We start from the raw sequence: 17837 nt of genomic DNA on the forward strand, positions 1-17837 counted from the left end.
TTCTCACTCGCACCTGTTTCTCTTCCCATTATTGCTCACCCGCTCTTTCTTTCGCCTTCGTTCTGTTTTGTTCGCTTTCTCTCTTTTTCTTGTCGCTGATTTTTGCCCTATTGTTCTGCCGCGTTGTGCTCCAACCCTCGGATGGCTTTCAAGATGGCTCCGCTCTCGGAGAGTGAGTCCATTTGGGATTCAGCAGGTCCAGTTGGAGGATGCGCCGTTCTTTAGGCTGGAATCATGCACTAGCTTGTCGCCACAGCTCATCGCCGGGATAGTCGACAGCATAATTGTTGGTCCATGTACGCGTCCAAACGGTGGCGTAATATCGTTGATATTGGAACCTGAACTATCACCGAACCACAGAGATGCCAAGAGTGCGCTCCACACGACACTGATTGCTGCCACCGGAGTCGTCCGGCATGTACTTAGAAAATCGATTCTCGCAGGACTCGCTGGAGTTGGCGAACGACGGCTTTGAGTACGCCTGCTGTGCCTGCCTGTCGAAATCTGCGATCAGAGACCTACAGTGTGCTTGAAGCTGCGACCAACCGTTGGCGCGTCCGTCCCCTTCGTGGACTCGAAGGATACTGTGGGAAACGCAAGCGCACGCCACTTGCTGAGGCTGTGGGCAGCTCAGGATGTGTGTTCCTATCCTTTTCCGGCCCGCGCCGTGGCACCAGTGGTACGTCTCCAGTACTCAGACACCAGCAGCAGCAGCAACGTGGCTCGTTAGCCGTCTCGTTCCAATCCTTTCCGTTCGGTTTTCGTCCTGACCGAGCGAGAAACCAGCGAGGACCCCGTGGACCCGTCACCGAACCGATATATACATCATGCCCCCGGTGCGACTCGGTGAACCGTGACGGTGTGCGCCTCGGTATACGCGCCTTCGAACTGATCATCGGTCGCGCACGAGCGAACGAACAGGGAAACCCGAACCCTTACCCCGGGGGCTTCGCGCGACCCTCAGGACATGACCCCAATCTTCTGCCATTCCTTCCCCCAATCGCTGAGCCACCTCCACCTCCACCGACCCTACACGGCCCTGACAGGGACTGAAGTAACAGTTTTCTTCGACCAGTAGTCGACTGGTAGTTTTTCCCCATCGTTTAGCGTTTTGTTCGCTTCTTTGCTGGTCGTTTTTGTTTATTTCGGATGGTGGAAAATCGCTATCGTTTTGTTGCACGCTTCCCCCCCCTCTCCCTCCTCCTGTTCCTTTCTAGGAGGCACAGAGGGGAGAGGAGAGCGGTGGGTGTAAAGGTGGGCGAATGGCATCCAGCAGAAAGAACAGAACATAAAACTAAAGCAAAACCTTGCAGGTGGAAAGGGTTTTCCATTTTTCCTATATTTTATTTTTACTCAAACACACACACGTATATAATATACACACACACACAACATGTTCTAAGCTCTCCTCCTGCCGGCGCTCTGGTACCTCCTATCGTTGCTTCTCGGAAGTCTTACAAACTTGATTTTGCTGGGGGAGAATGCTTACCCAATCTGCCCCTAGGTGTTCAGTTGCAAAAATCAATCGAAGCAGCAGACACGAGTTCGGATTCCTTTTCGGTGCTGTCAGCGTTTGTTGGTGTGGTGTTCTAGGCCAAGGTTTGTCTTAAACTACGACGCAAGGTGAAGATTACATCTGGCTCATCATTTACTTCTAGTGATTTCCAATCGAATGGATCGCTGAGGATTGGTGTTAGATATCCTCCCGCCAATGGTCGTGCTCCTGCAGCTTGGCGTGCAGGAACTTGCCGGGGCTGTTGGTACTCTGCAGTTGCATCGCCCCGTACAGCCGGTACTCGTCGGACAGCTCGCCAAGCTCCACCCCGCACTGGAGCAGAGTGTTCAGCAGCTGCAGCTGGCGTGCGGTCGGCCGCTCCAGATCGTAGTTGCCGATGAATGCAACGCCGATGGATTTGTCGTTGCGCCCTCGAAGGTGCGCCCCTGCTCGATGCCATCCGATGCCTTCGTACACGAAGCTACTCCCGATCAGGAAGCTGCAAGCGAAAATCAACCGGATCAACATCAGTTTCAGCGGGGGCTAGAAGCCGAATGGTGGCGTCTCACTTGTAACCAATATCGCTCCAGCCGTTCTGCGTCTGATGGTAGGTCTGTATGTTGCGCACCAACTCCCGGCAGCCCGGAGCCGACATACACCGGTCACCGGTCGTATGGTGGACGATGACAGTCGGGACCGGTTTCAGCTGGTAGGTGACGTTCGTGGACTTGGCGGCCCCCCACGCCGACCGCTTCACCACACCCGCCATGCAGGCCGACTCCGGAGCCGCATCCTGCGCCACCACGACTCCTGCGACGGCAACAACAAACCAGTCACGATTCGCACCCTTAGCGATCCTAGGCAATGCTTACCGTGCTGAAGCGAAACGAGAACGCCACACAGCAAGACGACGGACGTTACATCACCAAAAGTCACCATCTCCTTCGGAACCGAAACTGAACCTCAATCCCGTCTAGCGATCGGTCTTATCAGGAGTGCGGCTCGTGTCAGACTGCGTTTCAGCAGACAGAATGCCAAACCTGAGCCACAAACACCAACACAACCAGCAGAATCGACCGCACTGCAGGCGGAATCTGTAATTGTCATCACGCATCGAGGCAAGATCACAGAACGTAGGGGATTTTTCTGTTTGCATCCCACAAGTATGTGTGTGTGTAAGTCAGATTGGTAGAACGATTGTGCACGCTGTTAAACTGGTATTCTTTGCGTTTGTTTTAGCACTCGTCTGGGTTCCCCCGCTCGGGGTCATCGGAACCAGTTCGCGGCCAAAGTCAAGAAGTGGCGGAAGAAAAAGAACCAAAACACAGACAGGCGCCGTTTGGTGGAATCCCCTGTCGTCGGAGCAGAAAGCTAATCGACCGTTCATGGACGATGTACGAAACGATGAGTCAAGCTTGACGTAATGCAGACTCTGTCTAATGGCGTTTTAACTAAAAACCTCGCGACTAAGAAGATCTCTTTTTAAGAAGCTGTGCAAAAGTGCTATCTGTTTTTTGCATTTTTGTTCGCTACTAGGTACAGATGTTGATAGTAATGTTGTTACTTATTGTTTATTGAAATATTTTCTTGCTCTAATTCTCGTTATGCTAGGAAGAAGAAGCAGTAGAAGAACTTAATTTGCTGGTTTTAATATTCGCTTTTTTGCTCGAAATGTGTTAATAATCACTTGTTTATACATATTTGCTCGTTTCGGTTTATTTACGTCTCATCTAACAGCCGGAACACAGGAACGCTAACAAAACGAGTATTATTTATCACGCAACATAAGATTTTTGTTTTACTACTTATTTCTACTCTTCACTAAAGTAATTGATGTATAAAACTCCGTTCCAATCGATATTATTACGATATTATAAAACTTGCTTCCTGTTGTTGAAACCTGTGTAGTAGTAGATGCGGACTGAGCGTTCTAGAGGCCCCAAGCAGCTATAAGTTGAAGGCTCCAAGCACATGCAATACATTCACCATTCTATATTTCGTTTCAAAATTTATAAAAGTTCAAATATCATTAAACCACACACTTTTAATAAGGAATTAAATCTGAATTAAACTTCCATTTTCCTTTTTGTTATTTCATTGAAATGTTTTGTTTTGTTGAAAAACCAACAAAAAGTTTGCCAGAGAATAATTTTCCACGCATAACATTTTCGATGAACCTGATTGACAAGTAATTTAAGGTACTTTTTTATTGAATATTTTTTAACACGATTTTAGATTGATAATCTGAAATGTTTGACAAACGAAAACAGTTAAAATAATTTTTTTAATGCAAACTTACGATATTTGAAAATGTGCTGGGTATTTCTTTTGATGATACATGTTCATTATCCTTAAACTAGTCTGAGAATATTTCTCGCCTTTGATAAAATCTTTACATTGATGTCTATAATTCACGTTAATGTAATCAATCAAATTTTCGTATATTAAGTAATATTTAATAGTATTAAAACCGTATACGTTAAACGTTCTCGGAGAGAATACTGCAGTCAGTCGCTATAGGCTCACTTAGTAATGTAAGAAAATGTCATCAAGATAAATCAATGCTTTCACTTTGTTTGTTTTTAGTTTTTCGTTTTTAATAGTTAATGAATTCAGCATTGAAGATAAACAAAGAACAGATATATTAAAATTGTCCAATGACAAACATCTCTATACTCTTAATGTTCTCCTTGGTTTAAATAATTGAATCATACAAATTGTAGCAACGTAGGAACAACTCTACATAGATTGAATACAGTGTATTGTCTACTTCAAATTCTTGAGCAAAGCATTTCTGTGGATGAAGTTATTAGTTGGTCGTTAACACCTCAGCCAACACAAATGGCTGCCCTCCCTGCATACAGATTAATGCCTTCCGCGTACACCGACAGATGTGTGGCAGTTGCATAATTCGTACCAGCACGATGGAGGCCCCCGGGGAGTACTCTTCAGCAATGCAATGCATGCACTTTTTCCGATCCTGTGAAGCGTACCGTGCAGTGGGTGATGGGAGAACAAATTGATTCGATCTTGCAGCTCGCCGCAATCTGGGAATGCTCTACCAGATCTCGTGGGATGCAGAGATCAAACGTATCGCTTGGAGCATCCCAAGCCACAACCCGCTTGGAAAGGTTGTCTAGTAAGGGGTTGGAGATGAAACCGATTAGCCTGGGCTGCGAGGTGGTGGTTTCTGGTGCTGATACCGCTATTTTTCAGCTGCGTTCTCATGCGACAATGGTTGCGCTAGTGAAGCCGCCCGCCGGGACTCACGAACTTGCGTGCAAATGGCGATGGAGGTGATCCAGTGCATCTGCTGCATGTTGCTCTGCAAACTTCTTGCCTAACTCGGCATGCGAGGTGTGGGTGAATTCTGGGAGCTGTTCGCGTTTGGTTTATTCGTTTAACGTTCCAACTCGTTGATTCAACGCCTCCTTCTCCCCCGGGTTTGTCGTCCATCGCATTGTCGTCATCGGTGTTTAATAGGGTAGTAATGGATACCGGTAGGCAGTAGCCGAAACATTGGCGGCTTCCTCCCGATCTCCCGACTCTTATCCACCCCGACCTCGGTTAATGCTAATGATTGACTTTCCATCGCACAGTGGACCCTCTCGCAAGGGCAGTTGTTGGATTCACTTTCCCGTGCAAACTTGCGGAAACATTTCGTTCGCAAGAACAGTGATGAGATGCCTTCGCCCGCGACAGTTCGGTTCGTTCGCAAAGTCCAACCAAAGTGCATGTTGGTGGTTGGCGTCAAAACAGTCATTAGCATACAGAGCAGCGCCTCGGACAAAACACCGCCCCCCTTCGCACAGTCCATTGTTTCTGATGTCCCCCCCTCCTTCGCCTGTGCTAAGGGGTGTGGAAGGCGGGTGGGTGTAGGTGATAGTAGGGCCCAGACACCTAATCGACTATCTTGGCAGTAGCACCTCATTGCGGAGGTTCGTGCGCCAAGTCTCCGATTCGTTACCGCCAGTACAGTCGAACCTGCATAACGTAGAACCTTTGCTCGGTTGGCTTTGCGATCTTCACTAGATTGAAAGTGAATAAAATTCTGTTTTATTCAATCAATTTATGAATTTTTCATAGGTCGAAAGCTCTTACTGGTTTATTTTAATGAATATATTTAGAGGAAAATTTAGAAATTAACTTTGTCCACCACCAACGACAAACGAAAAGGATGTTAACCATGTTCAAATAATCCCCTGAACATTAAAAAAAGGGTTACACAAAGTCTGTTTGGAATGAATTAGATTTTATATTTAAAAAAACCTAAATATGAATGTTATTTAATTCTGACGAAAGTGAAACGGGACGGAACAGAACGAAAGAATCTGTTTTGCAAATAGCAGTGACACAATTATTGTCTTTAAATTATAACTTTTTGGTCAACTAACTCTAGTTTCACATTCGTTATAACTTTAGATAAAAGCAAAATAGTTGCTAGAAAACTTTTGGACGTTTTACAGAGAGCGAAGGATTAAATATAACTTATTGCTTTTGGTGTAGTTGGACGTTGAGCATCTTTGTTGATGTTTTTGACTTCTTTGCCAGCGAAGAAACGGGAAAACGAAGCGTAATAGTTAATAAAGTCGTGTGATTCCGCTGCTCAATCTGTCAATATTAATTTTGGCTTTCATACCCTATGATTGTAGGAAAACGCTTCTGCGTGCCCTTTATAAATATCCGATTTCATCTCACTTGATTATGAGTTTGTATTTTTTGATACTGGAAATAAAATAGAAGAGTAGGAATTGAAAATCTACCCCTATTTTCCAAACTACCGTTAACTAAAAGTCCCTCGTTAAAATCGATATTGTAGTAGCATATGAAACTGGCTCGGCAGATACTAACAAGACAATTGCTACGAATAAAATCTTCTCACTAACAGGTGAGAAAAGTGGCTCGCTTGGAGGGGTTCGACTGTAGTCGGTTCGATTGCAAAACTGCATTCGCCGCACGATGCTGCGATGCAGTGCGATGGCACTCTCTCCCTCTCTCAGGGTGCACTGGAAAAGAGTCTAAAACCTGGAAACCGAGCTCCACAGAAAAAAAGAAAACGAAAGAAATAAAAATAAAGTAATCGGTTGAATGATGAAAACAAAAGGCGAACGCGCGAAGTAACGTGCCAAGTAACGTCGGTTTTTTTTTTTGTGCAAGGGGTAGCGGGTATATGGGATGCGGTGATGCCTAATGCAAACACCGGCTCATCCTGCAGCCCTCCCACCCCGCCGTTGATCGAATTTACACCCGATCCGAAACCGAACACCTCCCTTTCGCTGCGCTGGCTGCTCGTCTGCATGGACGTTTGCAAATCGGTCTCATGTATGCACCATTTTTCCCGATGTCGCACGCCGATCCCGTGTGCCGACGCTTTTCTCGCCGCATAGGCGTGAAGGGGGTGGGTCGGGTGGGCACCATTGGGGAAAATTGGCGGTTTGAAATCTTTGGCGCACTCGCTTTGATACCTCGACGGCGGGTTTGAGGGAGGAGGTAATGCCTGGCACTCGGTGATGGAGTGCCCCGATCTGCTCCGATGGTTTGCAAAATCGGTGCACCTTCAGATATTCGGGCGATGATGTTTGTTTTAGGCCTTTGGCTGCATTCGGCCGCTATAAAATGCAACTATTACGTGCCAGCGCAGCTTAGTGGATTGTTAGCGTTCTGACAGGGCGCATCGGAGGGTAGAGGCAAACAAAGCCAGAGTAATCCCGCTGTACCAGCACGGCCTGAACGTCTCTATATAGTAGTCATAGCTGTTAGATACACCTAGAACGGACGCGGGCCGAATTCTGAGGTCAATGTTTGTGCACCTTATATCCAAAAACCCAGCAACGACTTCTAGCTGTGTGCCAGTGTACATGTGCGTGTGTGTATTTTGACCCGGTAACTGGGCCATCGCCATCATGTCACACCATCGACGAGTGATTCTTGTGTGTTCGGCGCTAGCAGCGGTGAGTTCTTGCGGTTGATTCAATCAAACTGTCTGCGAGGAGAACCAACCAAAACGAAAAACTGACAACAATCAGCAATCAATAGGTGCTTGACCTATTCTTTCCCCAAGAAGGCACCCTCTTCTGATGACATTATGCCATGTGTTCTCTCAAGTGTCCATAAGCAATATAGAAACAGTTTCTAGTAATTCGAAGATCAGCTATCAATCAAGCAATGAAACAAATCTCGGGTGGGAAGTGAACCAGGAAGTTTAAGCTCCTCAGAAATTTGCTAGACCAAACCACCGCCTGTAATGCCTCTGAAGTGACTCTTTCTCTCTCTCTCTCTCTCTCTCTCTCTCTCTCTCTCTCTCTCTCTCTCTCTCTCCCTCTCTCTCTCACTTTTTCGTTTTTTCCCTGTGATCAGCTGGTTGCGGGTCGTCCAGAGCCTCCAGTTATAGGACCTTCTTCCGGGTCGATCGGACCTAGCAGTTCTAGTGGAGGACCGTCCGGGAGTCTCGGTTACAGCTACGGACCACCGCCACCGTCACCCTCGATCTCAGTCAACAGCTACGGGTCGGCCACGTCCGAGTATGGGCCACCGACGCAAGCCCCGGTCATACACAAGCACGTGTACGTGCATGTGCCACCACCGGAGCCGGAGTACCAAACGACCAGGTAGGATCTGAACCCTGGAAACCCCAATTGAGAGTTCGAAAAGAAGTCGGTAGATGCTCGTTTCAGTTTACCCCAGTTAGGAGGTCTGATGAGGAGGATAGGCAGTATAAACAATTCCAAGTGTGACGCTCACTATGAGTAGGGATATAGTAGGATGCCTATTATTACTTAATCCTCTGAGGAGACCTATGGAAGCGTCTAAAAGGAGTCGGTAGGTGGTCGTAACACTTTTCAGATTGTCTCCATTTTGAGAACTGTCGAAGATAGACAGCATCAACAATTCCTTGCGAGAAGTCTTCCGGTTGGAGATGTTTATGGTGGTACGTTTACAATAGTGATGAGAATAATAACTCTTTTTAGATGTTCCTAGGAGACCTCCCAAGTAGAAATTCAAATCCCAAGAGCTACTAGTCGCCACAGAGATTTGAATCTGTAACGAGAAATCGAATCCCGAATAGGGATTGGAATCCCAACCAGATGATTAAAACAGTTTTATGGGATAAGAGTCCCTGTTTCAGATTCTAATCCCTTATTGAAAGACGAATCCTCGATTGGGGTTTGAATCCCTAATTGGGATTTGATTTCTTGTAAGGACTCAAATCTCTGTGGCGACTAGTAACTCTTTTACTCACTCCTGGGATTCGAGTTCCTACTTCGGATTGATATCCTTTATTAGAGCTTAGAGTCGGTGTGACGACTTTCTTAGTTACTCGTTAACTCTATCGGGATTCGAATCTCTGCTAAGAATTGAGTTACAAAAACTACCGATGAGGATTTAAGTCAATCAATAGAATAGTAAGATTCTACCCTCCCACTCTTGCTTACATCATTAGTTTACAAGTCGTACGAAATAAGAAGATCGTAGGTTATTCACCGCTTGGCATATGCAATAACCGAGGATCAAGTCGAGAGAGTTATCGCATGCAATGGTATAGCGAAACCGCAACCAGGGGAACTCCCAGGACCTCTGCAGTTGGTTGTTGATAAGTGACGCCACTTCGACCTCCGACCCATTGTGACCTCTTGCAGGCTGTTGCAGGAATCGGCTCAGTGGCCGAGCTGAGCCGAAATGTCAAATTCACACGGCCCGCGCACCGATGGTTGTGTCGTAACCACCAACACCACCATCGCCACCGATCGATATCGCTTTCCATCCTTGTGTCGCTTTGGGCGCGTAAGGGCTGAACTGGTCCGGTATACGCCGGCATCCCAAAGCAACTGATGACACCGGACACTCGAATTAATTTCGTTGTTCGTGCTCCTCCTACTCCTGCTCCTGCTCCTCCATCGCCGGTCCTCCACCGGCACCGCTTCGCTAATCGACATGGCCCGGCCCCGAGATGGCATTGGCACGTTGCGTAATGGGTTCGATGGCCGCAGGCACTCGGCGCATCCCAGCCGCAACGGCCTGTCGCTTCATGGAGATGGGTCGGTTGGATGGGTTTTTGTGAACCGGTTCCGTGTGGTGTGTTGCGCTCTCGGGGGCGCTTTCCTCTTTGAGCGTGCTCGAGCGGCGGCGGCCGGAGGAGCAGGGCGTGGTGCAGGGCAGGCGGAACCACTATTGTGCCATAAAAACCAGGTGTGGGGACCGGGTGAACCAAAGCTGTCGCTCAATATTGTCCCATGTTTCCGCGCGAAATCGCGGTTTTGGCATTCAGCCGTCCCAAAGGGGCGTCATAATTCATCTTTCGATTTTTCGTTTGCGTTTTCACTTTTCCCTCCTACCCACTCAACCCTCCACTCCCCCCCCCCCTCCCCTCCCTTCCGTTGGTCGCTTATTTCCTGTTATTTTACCCCGGACTTTCTTCACTTTCTTTCCTCCCCCCCCCCCCCTCCATCGCTCCCACCCTGCGCGTGTGCCGTACCTGTCCTACTTTCGTGCAACTACTCCTCGCCTTGGCGATTGGTTGCAGGAAACCGATCGTGGTGCCACCGCCCCAGAAGCACTACAAGATCGTCTTCATCAAGGCACCGTCGCCGGCCACGGCCGCCCCGCCCGTCCTGCCGCCGGTCCAGCAGAACGAGGAGAAGACGCTCGTGTACGTGCTGGTGAAGAAGCAGGACGAGCCGGAAGAGATCGTCATACCGACGGCGGCACCGACGCCACCCTCGAAGCCGGAGGTCTACTTCATCCGCTACAAAACACAGGTGAGCAAACAGCAACTTCGGGCGACCTCTCCCGCATCTCTATCTGGGCTATTCTGTCTTTCACTTGCCTAGCGCGCGTCCGGCGAGCAGGGGAGTAATGGCGGTGGACCATATCCGGAGAGTGGCGTCCCAACGCCCCCGACCGAGTACGGTGCACCGCCGCTACCGAGTCAAAGCCCCAGCAACAGCTACGGCGTACCGCTATAGGTACATTCTCAGCGAGTACCTTTACCACAAGCTCTTGCGGCTATACAGCCTACCCGAGGAACCAGCGCAGGACGAGGACGACAACGACGAGGAGGAGGAGGAGGAGGAGAGTCCGCTGCCAGAGGCGGACTAACCGGAGGATGAGCTCCTATTATCACCTGCTTTTCGGATGTTCAGATGAAGTCCCGGAACAGCAAATCGTAACCGCATTTCGTCTCTCTTTATCGCTCGGAAACGAGCGTGACTTTTATTTGATACTCCTTAAATATTACAAAACAAAAGTGAGGAAAAGATGGAAAAAGTAAACAAACAAAATAGTACAGTTACAGAAACAGAGAAGCGATCGTGTCGAGCTGCCCGGGTTTTGGGCCGGGGTCGAGTGAAAGAAAATTCCTTGCTAAAATTGGCAGTGTATGTTTTGTTCCGCGTTCGCAGGGGAAGGAACCAACTACTGCACACCCCCGAACAGCTCAAGCACGAGAAAGAAAAGGGGAAAGAAATAATTTAACCGAGATTTCTAATGGCTACTACTGCTTTGGCTACCACTGGAGGGACGGTTTATACGACTCGGGTTGGCGCGTTAGTGCCTTCCATTGTCGTGACCTCCGGGGTAGCCGAGCGCCGCCTTTGCATTCGCTTGTTTGTGTTTGTGTGTGGTTTACGTCTGTTGCGTTGTACTTCTTAAGTTACTAAAATTTGTCACCGTTATACTATTTTTTCCGTACTTTTTGTTATTTTTTTTTCTGCGGTTTTCTTGATAATTTTCTGCTTCATCAGCTTCATCGTCGCAAAAATTGTGCTAGCTAAACATTAAAGTGCGTTCGCTTTGCGTTAAAGCAAACGCCTGGGAATTCGGGGGGATTTCAGGGGGAGGGGATTCTGCTGCCTGCGGGGGCGAGCCCTTTATCATCGGGCCCGACCGCTCGGGTCGGTCATCATGGTGTGCCTTTTTAGGCGTATCCGTGTCCGTGATGGTGTCCACCAGGGGCGCCGTACGCCTGAGCCGGGAGGTCTGAAGAAGAAATGGAAGAAAATTCACAAAATTAAATCAACCACTGCAGTGTGTAAGTGATTGTGGTTCAAGCAAGCTGCAACAACCTCCCTTGGCTGTCATATCAGCCGGTTCCTGTCACCAAACGAGTTTGGAGGTTTGGAGTTCACCGGAGGCTGTTCGTAGGGCGATGCAAATGTTCATCCGAATTCAAACCAAAACCCCGAAAGCAATCGAGTGTCAAAGCAAAAACCGACCATTGGTGAGTTCATTAATAATTCATCGAAACGCTAAACGGTATAAGCGCTCTCTGCCTGCCATGACAGGAAAGCGGGCAGCTAATGAGTGAGTTTAATAAAACACACCGGAGCGGTTTGGAAATGCCATCGTTTTACGAAAACAGGGAAACAGAGGGAGGAGATAGCAGAGTCAAGCGGCAAGATGTTTTGACCGTCTTGAAAGGAGGGAGCGGCAGAACCCTTCCAGCGTTGAACGAAAGTGCAAGCGCTCGCTTCCTTCCCTTAGGGTGGCTTCTCCCCTCTCTCCAAACTCTCCTGCATTCCCACGGCAAGCTCGAAAAGGCATTCCACCCGGTGCCCGTGATCGATCATCGTACGAAGGGCGGGTACGAAAGGGTGGGAAGGAGGGAGGAAGGGAGGAAAAACGAAACAGAGAGGGAAAGTGGTACGACGCTATTGATCTTTTCGGAGAAATCAAGAAATCATTCAAAGGAAACAAACAGACTCCGCCCGGCATAAGGATTCGGGGATCCTCCCGATGGGGGGGGGGGGCGGGGAACAAAACCTGCCGTAATAACGTCACCGCATAAGTTATGCATTTAGTGAAAGTTTTTCACCGCGTGCTCGAATATTCATTGTCATTTCGGCAGTTTCCGTGTCGTAGTCGGCGGGATTTTGGGATTTCCTTTGTTTTCGAATTTTTTAACGAAATCTCCTAAGCCGACGCTCCTATCCCTCGAACCACGTCGCGTTCGGTAAGGGGGAGAGAAAGTGTGGGTCAGTGAGTATGAGGGTGGAGAGGGGAGGAAAGGGCGAGGGATAATGGGGCAATAATCCGACGTCGGTAGACGCAGAAGCAACGAAGGCTCGACGAATCCAGGAGATCTGGGAAATATCTGCCGCTAGAAGTGTCGACTTAGGTCTCAGACTTGCCTCATAGTAGTGTTCATCTAGCGAAGCAACTCCACGAGGGGATGCTGTTTGAAAGAGAATGGTGGAAAGAATGCCTCCGTGCGACTCCGAGGGGTCAGCATGGCAACCGGTTTTTGGGAACGGAAAAACGGCTGCATCATGCACCGTAGGTTATAAGGTGCATGCCGTTAGACCTCAGCTCAGATCGACCGGGTGGGACTGAGTGTGTGGAGAGTTTGCCCCGTTAAGGGTTATAAAATTATAACATGTTCTTTTGACGACCGGCCAGATGGTGTAAAAACCCTCATCTCATAGCTCCAGAGTAGCGAACTCCAGCCCGAACGCCGGGAGGTGCATCCAAAGTCTGGACAGTTTTACGACCCTTGACTACAACGGTACAACGGGTGGAAGAATGTTTTCGAAACTTTTACACGTTTCTCTTCTGTCCTCTGAACCTCGGCGTGCGCTAGAAGGGTGGGAAGCAGGAATTTTCCAACTCCGTGTTCACAGTGTTGGTAGTTCAGTGAACTCTCTCAGGTTCTAGTCGGGGAGGCGTTCCAGCAGCAGGTAGGTACTTACGTGAAGCGGACGAGGCGTGGGCTCCGGCGGTGGCCGATGCGGTACCACTGGAGGAGAGCAGTCCGAGTCCGGCGTCAGCCTGGGCGACCGCACCGGAGCTGCTGCCGACGGCCAGCGGGACCTGCTCGGAGTTGGTCTTGTACTTGATGAAGTAGACCTCCGGCTTGCTTGGCTTGCTGACGGACGGGGCGGGCAGGCTGATGTCGCCGAGCGCCTCCGGTTTCTTCACCAGCACGTAGACGATCGTCTTCTCCTCGGTCTGCGACTGCTGCAGGGCGAGCTGGGCGGCGGACGGCTGCACCGACGGCGTCTTGATGAAGATGATCTTGTAGTGCTTCTGGCGCAGGCCCGGGGCGACGATCTGCTGCTGGAACGACTGCTCCGGCTCTGGTGGCGGCACGTGCACGTAGATGTGCTTCTGGACAATCTGCTGCTGGGGAGCTGGAGCGGGAGGGAGAATGAGAGGGAGAGAGAACGGCTGTCAGTATCTCTGGATCGAATTTGGCCATCCCAAATCCACCATCATTCGGCCCGTACTTACCACCGACGAAGCCGACGGACTGAGCCTGGCCGCTGCTGAAGGACTGGGCACCGGAGAAGGCGTTCGATCCACCAAAGGCGTTCGATCCGGCGAAGGCGTTGGAACCGGCGGCGGCACCACCACCACCGAAGCTCAGGGTATCGAAAGCGCTAGCTCCAGCCGAGGCCGTGGCCGACGAAGCCGTGCCCGAGAACTGCGACACAGCGCCCACCGGGGCGACGTAGGTTTGCTGGGGCTGGGCATAGTTGTAGCCACTGTGGCCACCGTGTCCACCACCACCGTGGTGGCCACCGTGATGACCATGGCTATAGCCTCCTACTGGCGGCTCCGGACGGGCCGCGACGATAGCCACGCATGCCGCAAATACCTTTAGGCCGGGGAAAATATGGGAGGGAGAGAAACAAAACGAACCATTACGATAACGACCTGCGATTCTGAGCCTGTCCTTAGTACGCTTTAGTTCTAGTATAGCAAGAGCGGTGGGACAGCGGGACCTAATGGCCATAACTCAAGGAACACTAGGCCACTATTGCACACGCATTGCGAGAGATTCTGCGGCTGTATACTCCGAGTGCTCCGAGCGTAGTTGTGCCGTACTTCTGGCAGCCGAGTTGGAATTGATTGAAGAAGTGAACCCCTCCGTCGAGGATCAGAGCGAGCTCGCGCTCTGAATGAATCTTTCAATGACGATCTAATGACCCGATCTGGCTGTACTGTACTCTTCCTCACCACTTAAAACTTCGACCAAACAGACGGTTCACTAGCGTCAATGCACGTTCACGATCAGTCACATTGCACCTGCCGAAACCGCGTCCGGACACTGGTTTTGTCTGCGTGTGTGTCGCACAATTGTAGAGCACGGCTTATTGGATAGAACGCACCGCACACAACACTTACCACTAGAACTTTCATGGTTGCTGGACGAAACGGCGCTGCTGGTGAGGTTGAAGATGGTCGACGACTGCAGTCGGCACGGGCACACAGTGTTAACACTCCACAACGGATCAGGATTGCACACGCGGCAACAAGGATTGCCTGGAGGACGCTACGGACGCTCGGACTGGCTTCGGCTGTTTGCTGCTGTGTGAGCCGGCTGCTGCTCGATTGTCTGTGATGATTGGACATTGTGCGAAGCCGGCTTAAATATAGTCATCTTCCCCCACCACCGGCGCGCCGGCGGAGGAGGCTTCGCTTCCTCGACCCCGTCGCAACCGCTCCGCCGGCTACCGCTGCCCGGCGGTCCCACGAGCAGACAAAAGGTCTCTGGGTCTCCCTGGCCCACGCGGCCCGAGCGCCCGCCTGATTGGCCATATTCCACGCACCACGCCAAGGGTGGTGGTGGTGGTGATGGTGGTGACGTTCGAACCTGGATGCCTCGGTGGCTGGGATGGTGTGGAGATGACCGCGAAACCGGGCCCCGGGAGATGACCGTGCCGTCGCGGCTTCGGCGGGATTTCGGGTCTTTCTTTCTTGCTCTACCCAACTCCCATGTTGACAGCTGGTGAGGCTGGAAAGGGTGAGAAAGTTTCGGAGGCCTCGGCGAAAGCGTAGGACAGAGCGGGAAGCGTCATCCACAGCCATCAGCCAGTTCGGGGAAAGTGGATGGAAGTAGGTGTTGGCCGAATGGCTTACGCCGCGAAGGACGGAGCGACGGAGATGGGCGGACGCAGCTAAAGAGAGTGAGAGTTTCGGGACCTGCGTCCACGCGATATGAAGATGCGATACGAATGTGTGTGCTGTGAGACAAACAACACAAAAAAAAGATGAACCCTCACTCCGGCCCCCCTCCGGGCCGCCTTCCTGGTCTGCCCATCAGGTGAATCAACATTTGTGGGTCCTCTCGTTTGGTCCATTGTTGGCCCCGCGTCGCGTGCCATGCACCCGGCGGCCTATCCCCAACGTCGCACTGGCCGTTCGGGTGTCCGAACTGATCGAGCTTTTGGAGGTTTCGAATGGAGATCGAGATCGGATCGGGCCGGTCTACAGCATCCCCGTACGTGTGCTCCTAAGCAACCCAACCAGGAATTTTCGTAAGATAAATGAACTGAACTCAAACGAGCGCACCGCGTCACGCTTTGTCTACTCAGGTGCATTTGCCGCGTTCTAGCATCGACGAATCCGATGCGTGAACCGTTTGTTTGCGATCCAACAACGATCAGAGCATTCTATTTTTAGATACATCAGTGGGAGAAGGATGTTCATCAAGCATCGCTCCAGAGGGATCTCCTAATTTATATTTCAGTTCCAGCACACCTCCCTTATCAATGTCTGATGGCAGGATAGTAAAATGATTCTTTAAGCTAGGGTCAATGCGGGGTCGATACTAACCGAGGCCGCTTCTTTATTTGGAGCCGAAAACCCTTGGCAGACCAGGAACCGATGTCCAACTTCTGAGTGAAACAAGAACAAAGTATTTGTGCCTAGATTGATTTGGTTGTGGTTTGCACCTGTTCAGGAGTGCGGGGTTCAGGATTAAAGCGAATGACCGATTGCCTGGAACGCAATGTTTTGTTGGAAATACAGACACAGTGAGGCCTCGGAGCGGAGATAGTATCGGCAAGCAACGAGGAGAAGTGCGACGGATCGTTTCATTTATTCTTTTTATGGTTATCCACCAATGAATTTGCAGATTCGATCTAAAGTGCCTGGTTCCATTCCGGCTGTCAATTAGACTTCAGACGTCAGATGTGGTAGGAGCACATTGATAAACATTGGGTAAGTTGGAAGACATTTAGTTTATTGTGGAGCATTTTACAGAAGTATACAAGGCTTATACAATACATGCAGTATACAAGAAGTATACTTACTTCGTCAGGGTTTTCAAGAGACCTAATGTAATCAAATGCTCCTGTGGAGCGCCGTACTAATAGCCGTGTTGGCGATATCCCCCTCCCTCCCCCCCGCATTCTCATCCCATCATGCCTTTTTCGCCCGCTTCACGATTGGGATTTTAAAGCTCCCGAAGCGTTGATCAAATTATCAGCATAATGATGATGCCGACGCAAGGTTTAATACCTTACCTGCTCATTGGACCATCCTTTCGGCCGATCTGTCGACTGAACCGGCCACTTTCGCTTCATTTCCCTTGCGACCGGGTCCCAACCCTCTCCATCCGTCCCCTCCTAGGCGGCCAACATTTGCCGGATGGTGACATTTTCGCTTCTAACCGACGCCTCCGACGGACGGCCGAGCCATTACGTCCATCACCAGCAACCATTAGCCACACAAATACACACACACACACACTGACGCGACACAGCATCCATACTGAAGCATCCAAATATTCCCCAGCAACCCTCCCCCCTCGTGGTAAATCGCATCCTCACGTCGGATAGTTAAACAGGTCTGCTTTCGACGTGCGACGACCGTTTTGAATTGTTTGACAAATTTGCATTTTCTTTATCATCATCTGTTTCAGTTTGTTTTCTTTTCACTTTTCTTCGCCCCGCATGTTGCGTGTGCCCCGTGTTTGTGTCCTGATTTTCCTATAGATCTTCTTCTTCTTCTTCTTCTATCTTCGATCTCGGTAGTGTTTTCGCCACCCGTTGTCTGCTTCTTGTTCCTGCGTGAGATGCTGCGCGCACACTCCGTTGTAATTGATTGGTTTACGCTTCGCACTTTCTTCTTTCCCTTCCTACTCGTTGTGTATCTCGTAGTTTGATGTTATTGTTGTTACTTTTTTTATTTCAACACTTCCCTGTGTATGTTTCCTTCATTCATGTGTACGTGCGGGAAACTGGTACATCCTATTCTGTCTGTTTGTCCACTCCGCTTCCTAAACACAACTTTTACAACCCTAGCGGTCCCTCCCGAGCCGAGGGCCGGGTTGGACTCTTCTCGAATGTCAGGTTTAAATTTTCCACTCCTTCCGCACCGTCCCTTTTCCTTGCGAAACCCGTTCCCGTGGCCCCTCGCGTCCCCAAAGGCAAGATCCCCTCAGACATAACGAGCTCCGGTTGGATAACGGATTCAGTGCGGTCCCGAGAGGACCTGCTCCGTCCCGGATGGGTCGGATTTTGTGATGCCTTCATCGATTGTTTCCTATGCCTTTGATAACCCCTTTCGTAGCCGACTCTTCCTCCTGCGTCCGCCGAGAGTCTCTGACTGTTTGTTTGTC

General features: G+C 50.0%; 3 protein-coding genes across 3 annotated transcripts; 1 reads left to right on the forward strand and 2 right to left on the reverse strand.

The window, feature by feature from the left end:
* Positions 1–1693: 1693 nt before the first annotated feature.
* On the reverse strand, positions 1694–2434 carry LOC131290980 (peptidoglycan recognition protein-like). Its single transcript, XM_058320172.1, has 3 exons — positions 2368–2434; positions 2065–2305; positions 1694–1994 (listed from the first exon to the last, which is right to left on the reverse strand). Exons 1-3 carry the CDS (start codon positions 2432–2434, stop codon positions 1694–1696), a joined length of 609 nt encoding a protein of 202 aa, XP_058176155.1.
* Positions 2435–2660: 226 nt separating this feature from the next.
* LOC131290981 (uncharacterized) lies at positions 2661–10458 on the forward strand. Its single transcript, XM_058320173.1, has 5 exons — positions 2661–2670; positions 2735–2889; positions 7853–8103; positions 10017–10251; positions 10324–10458. Exons 1-5 carry the CDS (start codon positions 2661–2663, stop codon positions 10456–10458), a joined length of 786 nt encoding a protein of 261 aa, XP_058176156.1.
* Positions 10459–11408: 950 nt separating this feature from the next.
* LOC131290982 (uncharacterized) lies at positions 11409–14632 on the reverse strand. The gene is made up of 4 exons (XM_058320174.1): positions 14621–14632; positions 13724–14087; positions 13180–13620; positions 11409–11470 (listed from the first exon to the last, which is right to left on the reverse strand). Exons 1-4 carry the CDS (start codon positions 14630–14632, stop codon positions 11409–11411), a joined length of 879 nt encoding a protein of 292 aa, XP_058176157.1.
* Positions 14633–17837: the final 3205 nt, after the last annotated feature.

Source organism: Anopheles ziemanni, chromosome X (genome assembly GCF_943734765.1).
Source record: "Anopheles ziemanni chromosome X, idAnoZiCoDA_A2_x.2, whole genome shotgun sequence".
Taxonomy (NCBI): domain Eukaryota; kingdom Metazoa; phylum Arthropoda; class Insecta; order Diptera; family Culicidae; genus Anopheles; species Anopheles ziemanni.